General features: G+C 32.6%; 1 protein-coding gene across 1 annotated transcript; it reads right to left on the bottom strand.

Annotated features, from left to right (window-relative positions):
• Positions 1-14,342: 14,342 nt before the first annotated feature.
• Positions 14,343-14,967, bottom strand: LOC107462490 (calcium-binding protein KRP1). The gene has a single exon (XM_016081092.3). The coding sequence runs from the start codon at positions 14,880-14,882 to the stop codon at positions 14,538-14,540; it is 345 nt and encodes a 114-aa protein (XP_015936578.1). The 5' UTR covers positions 14,883-14,967; the 3' UTR covers positions 14,343-14,537.
• Positions 14,968-15,273: the final 306 nt, after the last annotated feature.

Here is a 15,273-nt window from a genome sequence, read left to right as displayed (position 1 = left end):
ATTAGATAAAAATGGCGGTTAGAAACTATCATTTTAAACGAAAATGATGTCATTGTATTCTGGTAAAAACGACAATTAGAAACCGCCATTTTAAACGAAAAATGATGTCATTATACCCTAGTAAAAAACTGCCATTTTAAACAAAAACGATGCCATTAAACCCTAGTAAAAATGGTGATTTTACGGCGGTTAGAAATCACATTTTAAACGAAAATGGTGCCATTATACCCTGGTAAAAACAGCTGTTACAACCACCATTTTAAACATTAAAAAAACGCCGTTTTATTTGGAAATAATGACGGTTCGAACCGCTGTTTTAACCTATCCAAAAATCATCGTTTTAATCTAGGTAATTGTGGCAGTTTTCTAAAAACCATTATAATAACCAGAATGGCGCCTAGAATTACGATATTTTTTGGAGGCGCCATTTTTTGTAATAATGGCGGTTCAAATCGCCATAATTTCTAAAGAAAATCGTCATTTTAACCTATTTTTTTGTTGTGAGAGTTTTAGAGAAAAGTTTAGCTTGCTAGTTAGTTAGGTGGTTAGGACACTCTTATCATTCTATTAATTATCAATTCTATTAGAAATATGAAGTGTTTGTGTATAAATCAATAAAGATGATGCTAGGGGTCAGTAGGTTTTATGATTTGTAACCATCAATTAGTCACTATTAGTGTTTTTAATGATGTGAGATTACGTCTAATAATGTAAATTTATTCACTTTCTTTTTGTTGGTTAAGTGTTGGCCAAATTTTAATAAAAGTGTTGGCCGCTAGACTTTCTCATAAATGAATACTTTACTATAAATTCATTTAGTAAATTTTGGTAAATTTAAAAAATAACAAACACTACAACATTTTGGGTCTATGGCCACAGTTTTTTTAGTCACGGTAAAAAACTGTGAACATAGACCCTCTATGGTCACGGTTTTTTAAGGTGACAAAAAAAAGTTATAGTCACGGTCTTTTTGGAAAGGGTGACCATAAAATGCCTATGGTCACGGTTTTTTAAGAAAGGGTGGCCTAAAAAGGTCTATGGTCACGGTTTTTTAAAAAATGTGGTCTAAAAGGGTCTATGGTCACGGTTTTGAGGGGTGACCTAAAGGAGTCTATGGTCACGGTTTTTTACAGTGACAAAAAGGGGTCTATGGTCACGACTTTGGGAAATAACCTAAAGGGGTCTATTGTCACGGTTTTGGGGGGTGGCCTAAAAGGGTCTATGGTCACGGTTTTTTACAATGACCAAAAAGAGGCTATGGTCACGATTTTTCAAAAAAGGGTGACCTAAATGGGTCTATGGTCACGGTTTTAGGGGGTCACCTAAAAAGGTCTATGGTCATGGTTTTGGAGTTGGCCTAAAAGGGTCTATGGTCACGGTTTTGGGCGTCACCTAAAGGTGTCTATGGTTACGATTTTTTACAGTGACCAAAAAGGGTCTAAAATTTCACAATTGAAGTCTCGTTGCAAGTATAGTTTCTAAACCAACAATAATCCTTTCATACAAAAATTTGTTTGTCACTAAAATAAACCCCTAAAATTTATAAATCGAAGTATTTAAATCTCGAGTCATTCTCCCTAGGAATTACAATAAAGTGTTATTGTTATTGGCTATGAGATATTTTGGGGTTTTTGAGGTTTTAGACAAGAAATATAAATGGCAAAGAAAATAAACTAACAACTAACAAAGCTCTTGGCAAGATATGAGAACTAGAAGTCCTATCCTAGTTATCCTCCTCAATTGTAACCACAAATTGTTCATTGCTTCCACTTAGTTAACCCCTAACCATGGAGGAAAGTCAAGTGGATGAATCAAGTTGACTCCTCAAGTCCTAATCAACTCCTTAAGGAAAGACTGCCTTTAGAGGCATTCAAATCAATTAACAACTTCTAATTATCAATCAACAATGGAATTAGATAACTCAAGAGTCACTAATTACTCTACCTAGGCCAAGAGGAACAAAATCTATACTAAAATCCAACAAAGCATTTCATCAAACACTTGAAAGGTACAAAGGAAAAGCATAGTAAATTGATAATAAGAGTAGAATCTAACAACAATTGAATGTAAGAAATCAACAACAACAATCAAAAGGAACACAATTATTATGAATTACCTCAAATGGAATTGGAAGAAAGTAGAAGAGATAAGAGTAGATCTACAACAAAGTATGAGAACAATATAAAAGAAATTACAACAAAAGAATAGAAGAGTGATGATTATAACAACAAGGAATTGAGAAGAAGAAATAGAAGAGATCTTGAATGAAAGCCTAGATCTAAGAACTAAACCTAATCCTAATCCTAATCCTAGAGAGGAGTGAGAGCTTCTCTCTCTAAAACTAACTAATCCTAATCCTAATGTGTAAAAATGATGGAATTCCCCCTTGTTCTTCAATCCTTGGCTTTAAATAGCATTTTTGGCGCCAAAGTTGGTTGGGATTGGGCCCCACAACCCTTCTGAATTTGCTGGCCACGTTTTCATTAAAAAATCATATACCAGCACCGATGCGTACGTGCACAGCATGCGTACGCGTCCATGGGGTAATTCGCAAGGTGCGCGCGCGCGTCCATGGGCGAGTTCAATTTTTTGGCTTTTCATGATCTTCTCCACTTTCCTTTCACTCCTTTGATTCATTCCTAACCTTTTCAACCTGAAATCACTTTACAAACAAATCAAGGCATCTAGTGGAATCAAATGTGAATTAAAATTAACTAAGTTAAGGTCTAGAAAGCATGTTTTCACACTTAAGCACAAATTGGGAGACAATCACAAAACCATGCCATTCCATTGAATAAATGTGGGTAGAAGGTGATAAAATCCCATAAAATCAATACAAGATAAACCCTACAAATGGGATTTATCAACCTCCCCACACTTAAACCAAACATGTCCTCATGCTTAAACCAAGAAGGAAGTAAGGGTATGACATTTATTCAATGGAAACTAACTAAATGCAATCTACCAGAAACAATACTATCCTGGCAGAGTTTAAATTATATTGCTCTCAGGTCTGTGGAACAATTCTGTTAATAGTTTCTGATGAGTTTGGAAAACTCTAATTTAATATTTGTGATGACTAAATATTATTAAAATAGTTAATCACAAAATTATTAATTTGAGTCTCATTTAACATATATTAATTAATAATTTTGTGTTGTAGGTTTTATTTTGGCTGAAATAAAAAGAGAGATCTCAAGCCCAATAAATTAAAATTCAGCACTATGTAATTCTTGTTATATGCTTGATTGGCTGAAAAGGTTTTATCACTTGGGCCAAATTGATCCATTATTATTATAAGCCCAAGTTGAACATGCTTTTCTATTTGCTCTATGCATGATCCAAAAATTCATCAGCAAAATAAATGTTATTATTGGGCCAGAATTAAATGTTGTTGCAACTAAGCCCAATTTTATTTTTGATGAAAGTTCCTCATGCATGATCCGAAAACAGATGGAAAAGGAAAGCAAATGTTATCATTTGCTCATGGCTGAAATAATTGGGCCAATTTTAGTCATTATTGATACAAGCCCAAAAATTGTTCCACATGCATAGTCCGAATCCATGAAGCAAAGAAAACAAAGCTTTAATGCTTCCAACAGATCCAAGCATTTTCACCATGTGATGGATTCCAAAATTCATTACATTGTCATTTACTGTATGGGAACTATGAGAGAGAAAATAAGACACTTGATTTGATTGTTGATTGTAGCACTTATGGCTACACGCTACTCAGTAAGGAAAGAATCATTTCATTTAATCTCATTCTCTTTCCTAATTCAATGCTTTTCAAATTTTCATCTTCTTTCTCTGTTTACATCTCTTCTTTTCGGTTATTACCCAGGAAACAGTGGAAGCTATGTTCAGCTACCAAAAGAAAGAAGAAGCTGTATGCATCAAGACCATCGAAATGATGATGGCAAGAAAACATAAAAAACAAAAAGTATGTTGTGGCTGAGATTTTTACCAAAAGTGGTAAGATTTGGTGAGGTAATCTCGAGCTCTTCATACTCAAAAAGATAGAAGAAGATTCGGCCAGCAAGGAAGAGATCCTTGGAGCATGGTTTTTCTCTGATTCTGCTCAACCACCACAGGAAGTAGCTAGAGTGGCGAAGTGATGGAAGAGGCAGAGATTGGAGCAGATGAAGCCATCATCATCATGAAGCATCAAGGACTAGAAATCCATCTTGGAGCAAGCCAAGGATGGAGCGCTCGGATTGATGAAGAGTGATGACCAAGGAAGAACTAGAGGTATTTTGCATGTTGGGTTTTGCATGAGTTACCTCTTCTCTCTCTGTGGCCGAACCGGATCTGTTTTGAAGGAAAAGAAGTTAAGCTTGGTTTTTGTTTCAACTGTGAAGGCTTCATTTCTCTATAAAAGGGGTGAACAGTCACGGTTTGATGCAAGGGAGAAAGTTTAAGAGTACAAGGCACAGAAGTCTCATAGCTACCTAAGCTTACAGATTTTCTTCTCCTTCAAAGCATTTTGTTTAGTATTTTTCTGTTTAATTTTGTCATGTCTTGAGTCTCATGGAAAAAAGGCAAACAGTGAGGTTTGTATGAAAAAGCCATAGAGCGGAAAAAGGCAGAGAGTGCAAAATTAAAAGAAAAAGCCATAGATGTCTTAGAGTTCCTTTGTTCATCTATGTTGTGTTTCATGATTCTGTGGGAATCCCCTTGTAAGTTGGGTTAGTACTTTACAGTTTGTAATCTGGATGATTATAGTGAAATTCCATCATTGTTGTGATGGAGACTAGATGTAGGCTACATTGCACTTATCAGCTGAATCAGGATATATCTGGGTGTAATCTTTTCTCTCTACTACTCCATTTCTGTTTCTGCTGTATAGGAGCTAAAATAAAAATATCTCGTGCCAAGTAACGAGACAAAAATATAAAGTCCCGTGGCTAAGGACGAGACAAAAACAGAAAAGTCTCCTCAAAGACCAGAAAGTGTAATCTATAAAAAAGGGGCTAAGATTCAACCCTCTTCTCTTAGCCACTGAAACCATCAGTTTCTACTTAGTGTTAGTATGTATATCACTGTATAAAACTGAGATTGAGATAAGTGTATTCACTCAACTATATTGATATGTGAGTTGGTTACTTTAATCACAACTTATCTTAATTGTTGATTATCATTTTTCATTTTTAGATTTATTTTGTAATTATCATCATTTTAGAATGTGATTATGCTTTAAAAAAAATAAATCTCATAAAACAAATAGGCTATAGTCACGGTTTTAAGGTGGTGTGACCGTAGAGGCTATGGTCACGGTTTTTTACCGTGATCATAGATAAGGCTATAGTCATAGTTTTAAGGAGGGGTGACCATAGAGGCTATGGTCACAGTGAAAACCGTGACCATAAATAAAGCTATAGTCACGTTTTAAAGAGGGGTGACCATAGAGCTATGGCTACGATAAAAACCGTGACCATAGATAAGACTATGGTCACGATTTTAAAGAAGGGTGACCATAGAGGCTATGGTCACGGTGAAAACTGTGACCATAGATAAAGCTATGGTCATGGTTTAAGGAGGGGTGACTATAGAGGCTAAAACCGTGACCATAGATAAGGCTATGGTCATGGTTTTAAAGAGGGGTGACTATAGAGGCTATGGTCACGCTATGGTCACGGTTTTAAGGAGGAGTGACCATAGAGGCTATGGTCATGGTGAAAACCGTGACCATAGATAAAGTTATGGTCACGGTTTTTAGGAGGAGTGACCATAGAGGCTATACCGTGACCATAGATTAACCTATGGTCACGGTGAAAAAACGTGGCCTAAAGTGTCAGAATTTGAAAATTGTAACCGTGATCATAGAAACCGTGACCATAGATAAAAAAATCGTGACCATAAATCTATGACCACGAGAGAATAGGCCATGGTAAAAAACTGTAACCATAAGTCCAAAACCGTAACCATAGATACCGTGACCATAGGCCATTTTTTTTGTAGTGAAATATTATTTTTTCCTTTTCTCTCGAGTTCATGAGCTCCTAACTTAAACTTTTCTCTTCTTTCACCAACCTAGATTTTATATATACCTTTAGTGCACATGGTTATACATAAAGTAGTGGGGTTATTCCATTTATAAAGGAGTTAAAATTCTATATTTTGGATTAGTATATCTAAAAATCCAATAATACTATATTGTGAAATTTAAATAAATGTCCAATACTCAGAAAAAGGAAAAAGAAAATCATACCTTTTTTTGGGTATAGTTGGATAAAATACCTTTACAAACACCGGAATATAAGAGAACCAGCCACATATTATGAGTATGCAAATATCTTTCCTATATCACGTTCTTCAAGGAGCTAAAGAAAGTATAGCAATAATGTATGTATTATTTGATTTGACTATTAAACGCCGAATTGGAAAGTAGGAATGAAGAACTTGGCTATGAGCCTATGATAATCCATTATCTTACTCTAATTATGTATTTTATATATAGGTGATAAGTGAACGTGCATAACATGCAAATTTGTGTGGTTTACTTGAGGGTTGTTGAGAAAAGGACTAGCACTATTTGTGTTCTGCCTTTCGATATTTAATTAACAATTGTTCTCGTATAATTTGGCTGCTATTGGATATCATCTACCTTGAATGGAATAATTATTTATATTTTCTAATACGAATTTATGTATGACTAGTCGAAGATTTTTTTCTTTTTTGATGTGGCTTTGTAGTCCTATCCTTTGAATTTGCTTACTCTATCTACATCTGCTTTTATGTTTTTGTTTTTTTTTTTCATATGATGCTCGCAATTATAGTAGATCTCACACATATAAGTGTTTTTTCAAATCTTCGCAATTGTGGAGTAAGGGTCTCTGCCAAGACTTTACCATCATAGCATCACTTTTGGTCTGGAGATACACGAACATTTATGAAAGGTGATCCTTTTTCTCTATTTTTAATTTGAATATTTTCTTCGGAAATGCGTGCAAAAATGAAGAAAATGAAAATAAAGTTATAATTATGTAATTATTAGATCAGAGAGTGTACCTTGGGTACAATGCTCAAAGTGTTATTGTCGCTTATTTTGTTTGTAGCCTATAATATAATTCATAGGTTCCCATTCTACTTATAATAATAAGAAGATATACATCATATATTTATATACCTCACCAAATTAGTACCTGGGCACTAAAATAGTACATAGTCTAACAACTTATGTGAACATATATATATATATATATATATTGAAAAAGTACGTTTAAATTAAAATTTTCTACTCTAATTATAAAAATTAATTTAAAGGTAATATATTCATATCATTTTACTCTAAAAAATTTTAGTGATCTCCTGTCACTACTAAAGTTGAATTGGAACCCTTGATTCTTCGCTTATTAGTAACTAGTAAAGATGGAGTTAAAATATGGAGGTAAAATGATAGATGAAACTTCTTTTAATAGTTCTCATTGCTGTTGTTAGATATATATGTTGGGAAAAAAATAGAAGTAGGACACCATATTTTTATCGAAAATCAAATTTAAAGATAGAGAAATAAATTTAATTTGAGGGCAAATTACTAAAATAAAATATTTGGATTTTAAAATTACGAAAATACAATAATTTTGTTTGAATACGAAAATATAATTTTTTATAAATCTACGTAAACTGTTGATGGGGTCCCACAGTTTTTAAATACACGTAAATCGTTGTTGGAATTCTACGGTTTACGTTCAGAACGCATTTGGTTAGAAATTGTGGTAGGGGTTTCATAATTTCTGTGAGGATGGGAATATGTATAAACCGTAGAAGGGATCAAGCAGTTTATGCTCTACTATAAATACGCAGAAGGAGTGCCACGGATTATTCATTTTGGAGACACTTTCAATTTGTTAGAGAGAAAAAGTGACGTTCTAGAGAGAGGGGAAGAGGAAAAGTGTGGTGAGGAGGAGATTTGCACTTTTCTTGGGTCGGGACCATGGCGGAGGAACGCAATCTTTACCGACTCAACGGCGTTGCGCAAATAGCCGGCTACATCAACGAAGAGGTAAGCCTGCTATCTTTTATTTATTGTATTTCATATAACAGAGAGATGTAGTATTTGGTATTTTGTTGTTAGAACGCATAATTTAGGATTAAGATTTTAAAGTTAAGAGATAAGTCCAAATGTTTAAGTAGAATGATAATCCTCTTGTATTTGATGAGACATAGGATTCAAATTGTAGTATTGTTGTTTAAGTATCATGTTTGAAAACTAAGTTTTGGCATTTGCACTTTTAAACATGTAAGTTTAAATTCAAGTATTATAGTCTTGGTTATTAAGATTTTGAAACGTAAAGATTAAATTTTGTAAATTGAACTTAATGGTTGTATTTTGCATTCTTAAAAGTAAAAATTATGAGTTTTGTAATTTAGCCTTCTTGAACTTAAGATTTAGATTCTATAATGTCATGTTTAGTATTTGCTTATTTTTTAATTAAAGATTTGAGTCTTATATTTAAGCCTTATTAATTTGAACTTAGAACGATAACTTTAGTATCTATATCGAGTTAAACTTATTTAGTATCTATGGGTTATGGTTGTTAGCGATGCAATCTCACTTGGTTTTGGTTATTTCTCTCACATGTTACAGCCTAGTAGGTGCATCACTAGTTTCTGGAGGTAACAGAACATACTTCTGCATGACAGGATCATACCATATCTGGAGAGGGCAGATTTGTACCACCTGGCGCGGCTCAACACGAGGTGGTTTTGGTTGGATGAGCCACTCGTCAGCGCATTCATTGAGAGGTGGCATCTTGAGACACACACCTTTCCCATGCCATTCGAGGAGTGCACCGTCAGGTTGCAGGATGTTGCATACCAACTGGAATTGCTCGTGGATGGTTTACCTGTATCCGGGTGCCTTACAGATTTCGAGAAGCTGATAGAGAATGGCAAACCCACTTGGGAGTGGTTTGAGGAACTATTTGGCGAGCTTCCTCCGCCGAATAAGATAAAGCAGTTTACACTCCACTTCACCTGGTTCCATGAGAGATACAGGGTGCTGCCGCAGGATGCCATTGAGGATACCGGATATATGCACAGGCTTACATTATGATATTGCTATCCACTCAGTTGTTTGGTGATAAGAGTGAAAATCGGGTTCATATCCGGTGGTTGCCCTTTTTGGCGAGGCTGGACGAGATGGGCAGATATAGTTGGGCTTTGGCAGTATTGGGCTTGCTATACCGATCTATGTGTCGGGTTGCGAACAGAAATGTGACGAACTTGGCCAGCCCACTCCAGCTACTGCAGTCATGAATTTTCTAGCGGTTTCCTAGTCTCAGACCGCATCGATGATCTGACTCCAAAATCGGATACTATACCCCACGACGGATGCTATAATCTTTAACACTCAAGAGAGTTTCCTCCTTAGTAGGAAAAGATTGGCCAATCTGAAATTCTCCCACATGATTTTCCTCGTGTAATCCTTGGCCCCTGAAAGTGGGATCAATGTCTGGTTGCTGACCAACTGCTTCCAAGTTTAACATCAAAAAATGTGGCGGTTATTGGTGGGACCCCGAATTGGATGGCCCCTGACGTGCTGGCGGGTTCCTAGGAGTATCCTCTTCACTGTCTCCCAATATGTAATCTGGCTAATCGTCTGAATCATCGTCTCGCATCGCATTTTCAACATGATCCGACTCACCATTACCTAAAAGACCAGGAATCAAACCCGCTGGCCCAGCTAACCCTGCTGGAACAGATGGAGGTTCACCTAACAGACAACCAGGTGCAACGACTGGCATCGAGGTAGAAGCACCCCCCACCGTTGTCGACTGAGGATTCGACGCTGATGCCCCAAAATTGTCGACACCATCTTCCAACTTGGCATACAGCTCGTGTATTCTCAACTCCGAAAAATTGCGTCGACAATGAAACAAAACCTGTATGTCTTCGTCCGTCCCTATCACAAATATTTCATACTGCACACCAGTTGACATAATCACAATCGGAATCTTGTAGAACAAATTTTTCACCAACTTGGCCCCACACAACCCTGACTTCTGCAATATACTCGTCTTTAACTCTGACGAAGTATTTGTTGACCGGATAAAAATACTCACCGGTTTTTTATCAGTGAACTTAACACCGTGCCTTTTTCTTTTTTTTTTTAATTTTTTCTAAAGCAGTGGATTAGGACAAAAAACTCTCTTCCCTATCCATTTGGAAAGGTGTGAGAATGACTCTCTACCATCATACCACTCACTCTAGGTTGGTCTATATAGTGGAACTCGGTGCATGCATAAATTGCTGGACCCTTTTTACAGTTTATACATATTTCCATCCTCACAAAAACCGTAGAACTCCTACTACGATTTCTGACCAAATGCGTTCTGAACGTAAATCGTGAAACCTCAACAATTATTTACGTGTATTTAAAAATCGTGGAACTCCATCAACGGTTTACATAAATTTGTAAAAAATTATATTTTTATATCCAAACTACAAAAATTATATTTTCATAATTTTAAAAAATCCAAATATTTTATTTTAGTGATTTGCCCTCAATTTGATGAAGAAAAGGTATTTATTGTGAATGGTCCCATGTAGAAAAACAATACTATATACGTATACAAATATAATATCATATACTATATACGTCAACATAACAGTGTAGTAAATATGTAAATAATACTGTAAAACATATGGTGAATAATACTATACGATAATTATTGTAGTTGTATTAATATTTAATGTGAACTTCTAAAATTGGATAAAAGTCACATATCTAAATTCTGAAAGAAATTACATTGTATTCATGATAATTAGAGATGATTATAAATGCAGTAAAAGTAAGATGGAGAAGAACAGGAGAATATGCAATGTTGTGTTATTGATTCTAACTTGAATACATTCTGCAGATTAGTAACACTATCTCTCATTGACAAAAAGGGAAGAAAATTGTGTGATTATAGACTTTTTTTTAGTTATTTTTTTTAAAGTTATGAGTATAAATTTTTTGAAATTATTTTTTAGAATTGTGATCATAAATTTTTTTAGGTTATTTTCTAAAATTGTGACTATAGATTTTTTTTAGATTATTCTTTTTTGAAGAACTGTTATCATAGATGTGTTTAGATCATTCTTTAAAATTGTGATCATAAATCTTTTTAAGTTACTCTTTAGTTATAGACCTTTTTAAATTAAATTTTTTAAAAAATCGTGACCATAAATATATTTTTATCACGAATTCTAAAAAGCCAATGACCAAAATTTTTTTAATTCACAGCAAAAACCTATGACTATAGATAATTATAATTTTTAAACGTAATTAAACAAATAGTGGGCATAGACCACAAATATTGTAGCAAACAGGTCTAACTAACTACTGGACTTGGTCTTTTTTTTTGCTTGCTGCCTAGGTCACGTGTCCTGCTACTTCCTTTCTTCATTAATAGAGTATCTTTTCTGCACTCACGCGCAAGAATTACATAAAGTGCTATACATAAAGTTCTTATCCAAAAATATTCAGCGCTTATCATTTTGAGCACAAGATATAAGTAGACTTTTTCGCCTTTTTAAGTGTATAATATAGCGGCTAACAAATTATAACTCAAATGACATAATTTTTTATATACATCTAAGAAGTTGTAGGTTCGAGTCTCTTTATCTTTAATTAAAAAATATATAATATTATGTTTATTTTCCCAACTCCCATGATATTCTGTACCCGATCGCTTTGAAGTTCTTCGAGAAATGCTACGTCAACAAGAAGAAGAAATGTCTATACAAATATGAAGAACCGAGTTTTCTTGTGTTTTGTTTGGAGGTTGGTGGGATGATAATATAATGGCATTTATGTATGAATAGTTATGATCTTTCATGTCTTATTTATTTATTTATTTATTTATTTTTGGTACATTTATGAGAGGGAACTAAAACCTAAAGAAAGAAAGCACTACATACATAGATCACAAAATGGTATGTCGGGGCATTAAAACCCCTAAACGATCATGATGAAGCTCAGCTGCCAAAAGTGGCGGTGGATTTTCCCCAATTACGACGCCTTCGTTTCCAGTAACTTCTTTATTTGCAAGGATATCAAAAGTGTCATGATTCTACTTTTTTTTTTTAGTTTAAGTCGATAAAAAAGACAACATGAATAGATGTATTTATAATACGTCTCTCTAAACAAGATTTTTTTTAATTTGTTTAATTTTTTTATAGACTCTTTTTTCTTTTAATTTGTCTTATATTTTTTATATATTTATAATACATCTCTTTAAATAAGAGTTTTTTTTTAATTTGTTTGATTTTTTTATAAATTTTTTTGTCTCATATTTTTTTTTGGAATTACTAAGAATATAACTATAAATTTTTCGAAAGTAGAGTTTTGATATTATATTATAATACTATTTTTTAAAATAAATTTAAATAGATAAAAAGAGACAATATAAATAAATAATATAAGAAACAGTATTATTTCCTTCTCTAAAAGTATGCTGAAATTTTGTGTTCCAAAATTTATTCTTTATCTCCAGGATTATTATGCTGGTATACTTTAACTTTGGAACTGGTCTGTGTTCTTTAAGGATTATGCATGCTGTACTCTTGTTTTGGGATCACCCTCTTCTTTGGCTGCCCTTATATAATGAACTCTCTTGATTATTCACACAACATTATTTTATAATATCTAAAATATATTTTTTAAATGTCACGCATAAATTAGTAAATTAATATAGCGTTTTAATTTCTTTTCTTAATTTTAACCAATTAACTTAGTCCTTAAAAAATATGAATATAAGTTAAGTTGGAGTTTTGTTAACATGTCATTGGTAATTAATGACGTGTGAAGTAAAATTCATCACATGATTGATCATATTTTAATATGTAACACTTAATTATAATACATAAGTAAAAAGTTATTAGAAGAATAATTTAACTCACTAATATGTTTTAAAAACCAAATTGACTTGAGCGTAATTTTGTTAATTTATACATAAAGGAAAATATGTCCTACGTATATAATATATTGATGAAGTTTGTTTACCGTCATAATATTAGTGGATTATGAGTTAGTATTTAATTTAGTCTCTAAATTTATAGGTACATTTTAATTTAATTTTTAAAATTTTAATTATTTTTATTTATTCTTTTAAATTTTATAAATATAATTTATATTAGTTCTTGAGATAATTTATAGCACATAAATTTATAGAGGATTAACATAGATAGTCAGATACTATATTAAAATTTATAAAACGCGTCATTTTGATTATTGAGAGAAAAGATTTTAATAAATATCACTTATAATGTTGTTTTTGAGTTATTTGAGTATCAAAATAAAATAATATTATTTTACAGAATCTAACGTGATATCCAGTTATTTAAACTAGTATTTTTGTTAATGTTTTAGTATAAAAATTATTCTAAGAATTAATATATATAAGTCATATTTAAAAAATTTAAAAATTAAATAAAAATAATTAAAATTTTAAAAATTAAATTAAAATTCATATGTAAATTTAGGGCTTAAATTAAATATTATTTCTTAGATTATTATTCTCAAAGTTCATGTTTTCCTTATAAGTTTAGGAAAGGTTTTGCCAGGGTGTCCCATGTAATTGGGATTACTTGCTTTAATTAGCTAAAACTCTTGTAAAATTGTGCTATGCAGAATGAGGCAATTAGCGGAACTATTAACAATGACGTTACTTTCACGTCAGAACTTTTACCAGTTGTTGTTTTGTAAATCAATCACGCATAATAAGACTTTTTTTTTTTCCAATCGAAAGTTATTTTATCTACCTTTTCCAAGACTACTGATTCGATAGGATTCATGACTCACTATTGATTGCTCATATAATAAGTAGTTTATGTATTGTATTCTGCCCTTTATAGGATAACGATCCTTATCAATTATTGTTACATAATAACTCGATCTACCCCTCTTATCAAATAATTTTGGGCCCACCCCAGACTACATAAAGCAATTAATCATCATCATTACGTTTTTTTTTCAAACATGATATCATTATATACATCATGAATAATGTTAGCAAATTAACATGATTACAGTCTTTCTTAGTAAACATGACAGTAAGTTGTCAAATGTTGGGTTTGAACTTTAGATAATTTTTTTTTAATTGAGTTTCAAATGTTCTTTTTTATATTAAAAATTAGCTGTAATAATATCTTTTTGAAATCATCAAAAGTGATTATTTTTTACTATCACTTAGTCTCCAATTTAATTCTTTTAGTTTAATTTTTTTAGTCTAATAATTTAATAATATACTTTATTATGTACTTTTAAATATTAATGACTAATTAATAACAAAAATAATAAATTCAGATAACATTCTAATTAACATCCTTTATTATAAAAGAAAAGAAAAAGATACAAATAAAGTTTTCTTTTCAATTATGGATCATTACAATGATTAATTAAGACTTACACCAATATACATTCCACTCTCTCAATTCTCTTAATTAACTGGAAGGATACCATGAAATGTTATGTTATTGAATAATTAAGAGAAAAAGAGAAAATTAAAGCTAGCTAACACAAAGTTAATTAGTCTAGGGACTAACACTTACATTAAGATGGGATCAACATTTTGGGTACAAAATTTAGATACATCTCCATCCATCAAGCATGGACTGAGCCTAAACATGAGAATGCAAAACTCCATTTGGTTTAGGGCACCATCTCCATCCAAATCACCTTCCATTAACATGCACAACAGCTCATCATCCTTCACCTCCAAACCTAGAATGGAACAATTCATCTTCAAGCTCTCGAACGTGATCAAGCCCTTGCTCGCGTCCATAAGCAGACTGAACCCATTGCAGAGCTCGCCGATGAAGCCTTCTGCGCCAAGGCTTGAGATCATTGATGGAAAGTAGTCCTCAAAGTCCAAACCATGGTCTAATTCCATAGGAGAAATTAAACTATTTTAAGCAGGAGAGGTTGATGTGAGAATAGTGTGAAGATGATGATGATGATGTGGTAGCTTGTGATAGAAGGGTGATATTTTACATATATATATGGTTATAAATCAAAGTAGCGTAATAAATTGACAAAAAATGTGGGGCTTGGTAAATTGAATAGGAAATGAAACGGAGGTTTTGATTATCATCCACAAAACTCTCATCAACTTTTAAGTTAACTATTTTAAATTTTGATCTTATATATCTAGTACTATACTGTCTTTTTATTATTTATTAATATTTTTTTTTCTAAAAATGATTCCTCTCTTTTTGAAATAATTGTCAATTTAATATTTTTTAATTTCAAATTATATGTTATATATTATATAATATTGCTAC

Source organism: Arachis duranensis, chromosome 8 (genome assembly GCF_000817695.3).
Source record: "Arachis duranensis cultivar V14167 chromosome 8, aradu.V14167.gnm2.J7QH, whole genome shotgun sequence".
Classification (NCBI taxonomy): Eukaryota; Viridiplantae; Streptophyta; class Magnoliopsida; order Fabales; family Fabaceae; genus Arachis; species Arachis duranensis.
The sequence above is the reverse complement of the archived record's forward strand: the minus strand, read 5'-3'. Positions and strand labels throughout refer to the sequence as shown.

Excerpts from the sequence above, each read along its gene's own strand:
- LOC107462490 (XM_016081092.3), bottom strand. The coding sequence starts at position 14,882 with ATGGAATTAGACCATGGTTTGGACTTTGAGGACTACTTTCCATCAATG.